Genomic DNA, 835 nt, shown 5'->3' with positions numbered 1-835 from the left:
CTCTTTACCCTCAATACTCCCTCAGGCATCATTGTTTTGCTTGTGTATGTGGATGACATCATCATAACATGCAGTGATAAGGAAGAAATCCGAGCCACCAAGGAGTTTTTAAAATCAGTATTGATATAAAGGATTTGGGAGAGATGAAGTACTTTTTTGGGATTGAGCTGTGCAGATTCAAGGAAGGGTTATTCATCTCTCAAAGGAAGTATGCATTGGATCTCTTGAAGGATGCTGGTGCGTATGGAGGAAGAACAGCCAAGATGCCCATGGAAGATGGGTACAAGGTTCCACGTGAGGGGGAGATTGAAGACATCAAGCTGTTTTATGATCCAAAGCTATATAGGAAGCTTGTGGGGAAGCTGATATACTTGACAATCACCAGGCCAGACATATGCTTTGCTGTTAACCAAGTAAGCCAACATATGCAAGCTCCACGAGAGCATCACTGGCGCATGGTGGAGAGAGTTCTCATGTACCTGAATGGAACTCAAGGGCTTGGTATATGGATGTGAGTCAATAAGAGCACTGAAGTTGTGGGTTATTGTGATGTTGATTGGACTGGAGATAGAGCAGATAGAAGGTCTACAACAGGCTATTGCACTTTCATTGGTGGAAACATGGTTACTTGGAAGAGTAAGAAGCAGAAGGTTGTATCATGCTCTAGTGCTGAAGCTGAGTATAGAGTTATGCTAAAGCTTACCAACGAGTTGGTATGGATCAAAGGGATTCTTAGGCACTTGGAGATTGAACAAGCAACACCAATGACTATGCATTGTGACAATCAGGCGGCTATTCACATTGCTACAAACTCAGTGTTTCATGAGAGGACAAA

The 835-nt window shown here is 42.9% G+C and overlaps 1 protein-coding gene across 1 annotated transcript; it reads left to right on the top strand.

Moving 5' to 3' along the window:
• Nucleotides 1-143: 143 nt before the first annotated feature.
• LOC106338502 (uncharacterized mitochondrial protein AtMg00810-like) lies at nt 144-515 on the top strand. The gene has a single exon (XM_013777464.1). It carries the CDS (start codon nt 144-146, stop codon nt 513-515), a length of 372 nt encoding a protein of 123 aa, XP_013632918.1.
• Nucleotides 516-835: the final 320 nt, after the last annotated feature.

Source organism: Brassica oleracea, chromosome C4 (assembly GCF_000695525.1).
Source record: "Brassica oleracea var. oleracea cultivar TO1000 chromosome C4, BOL, whole genome shotgun sequence".
NCBI classification, from domain to species: Eukaryota; Viridiplantae; Streptophyta; class Magnoliopsida; order Brassicales; family Brassicaceae; genus Brassica; species Brassica oleracea.
This window is presented reverse-complemented; position numbering and strand designations above follow the sequence as displayed.

Bases quoted from the DNA above. Each gene is read 5' to 3' on its own strand.
- LOC106338502 (XM_013777464.1), top strand. From the start codon at position 144: ATGAAGTACTTTTTTGGGATTGAGCTGTGCAGATTCAAGGAAGGGTTA.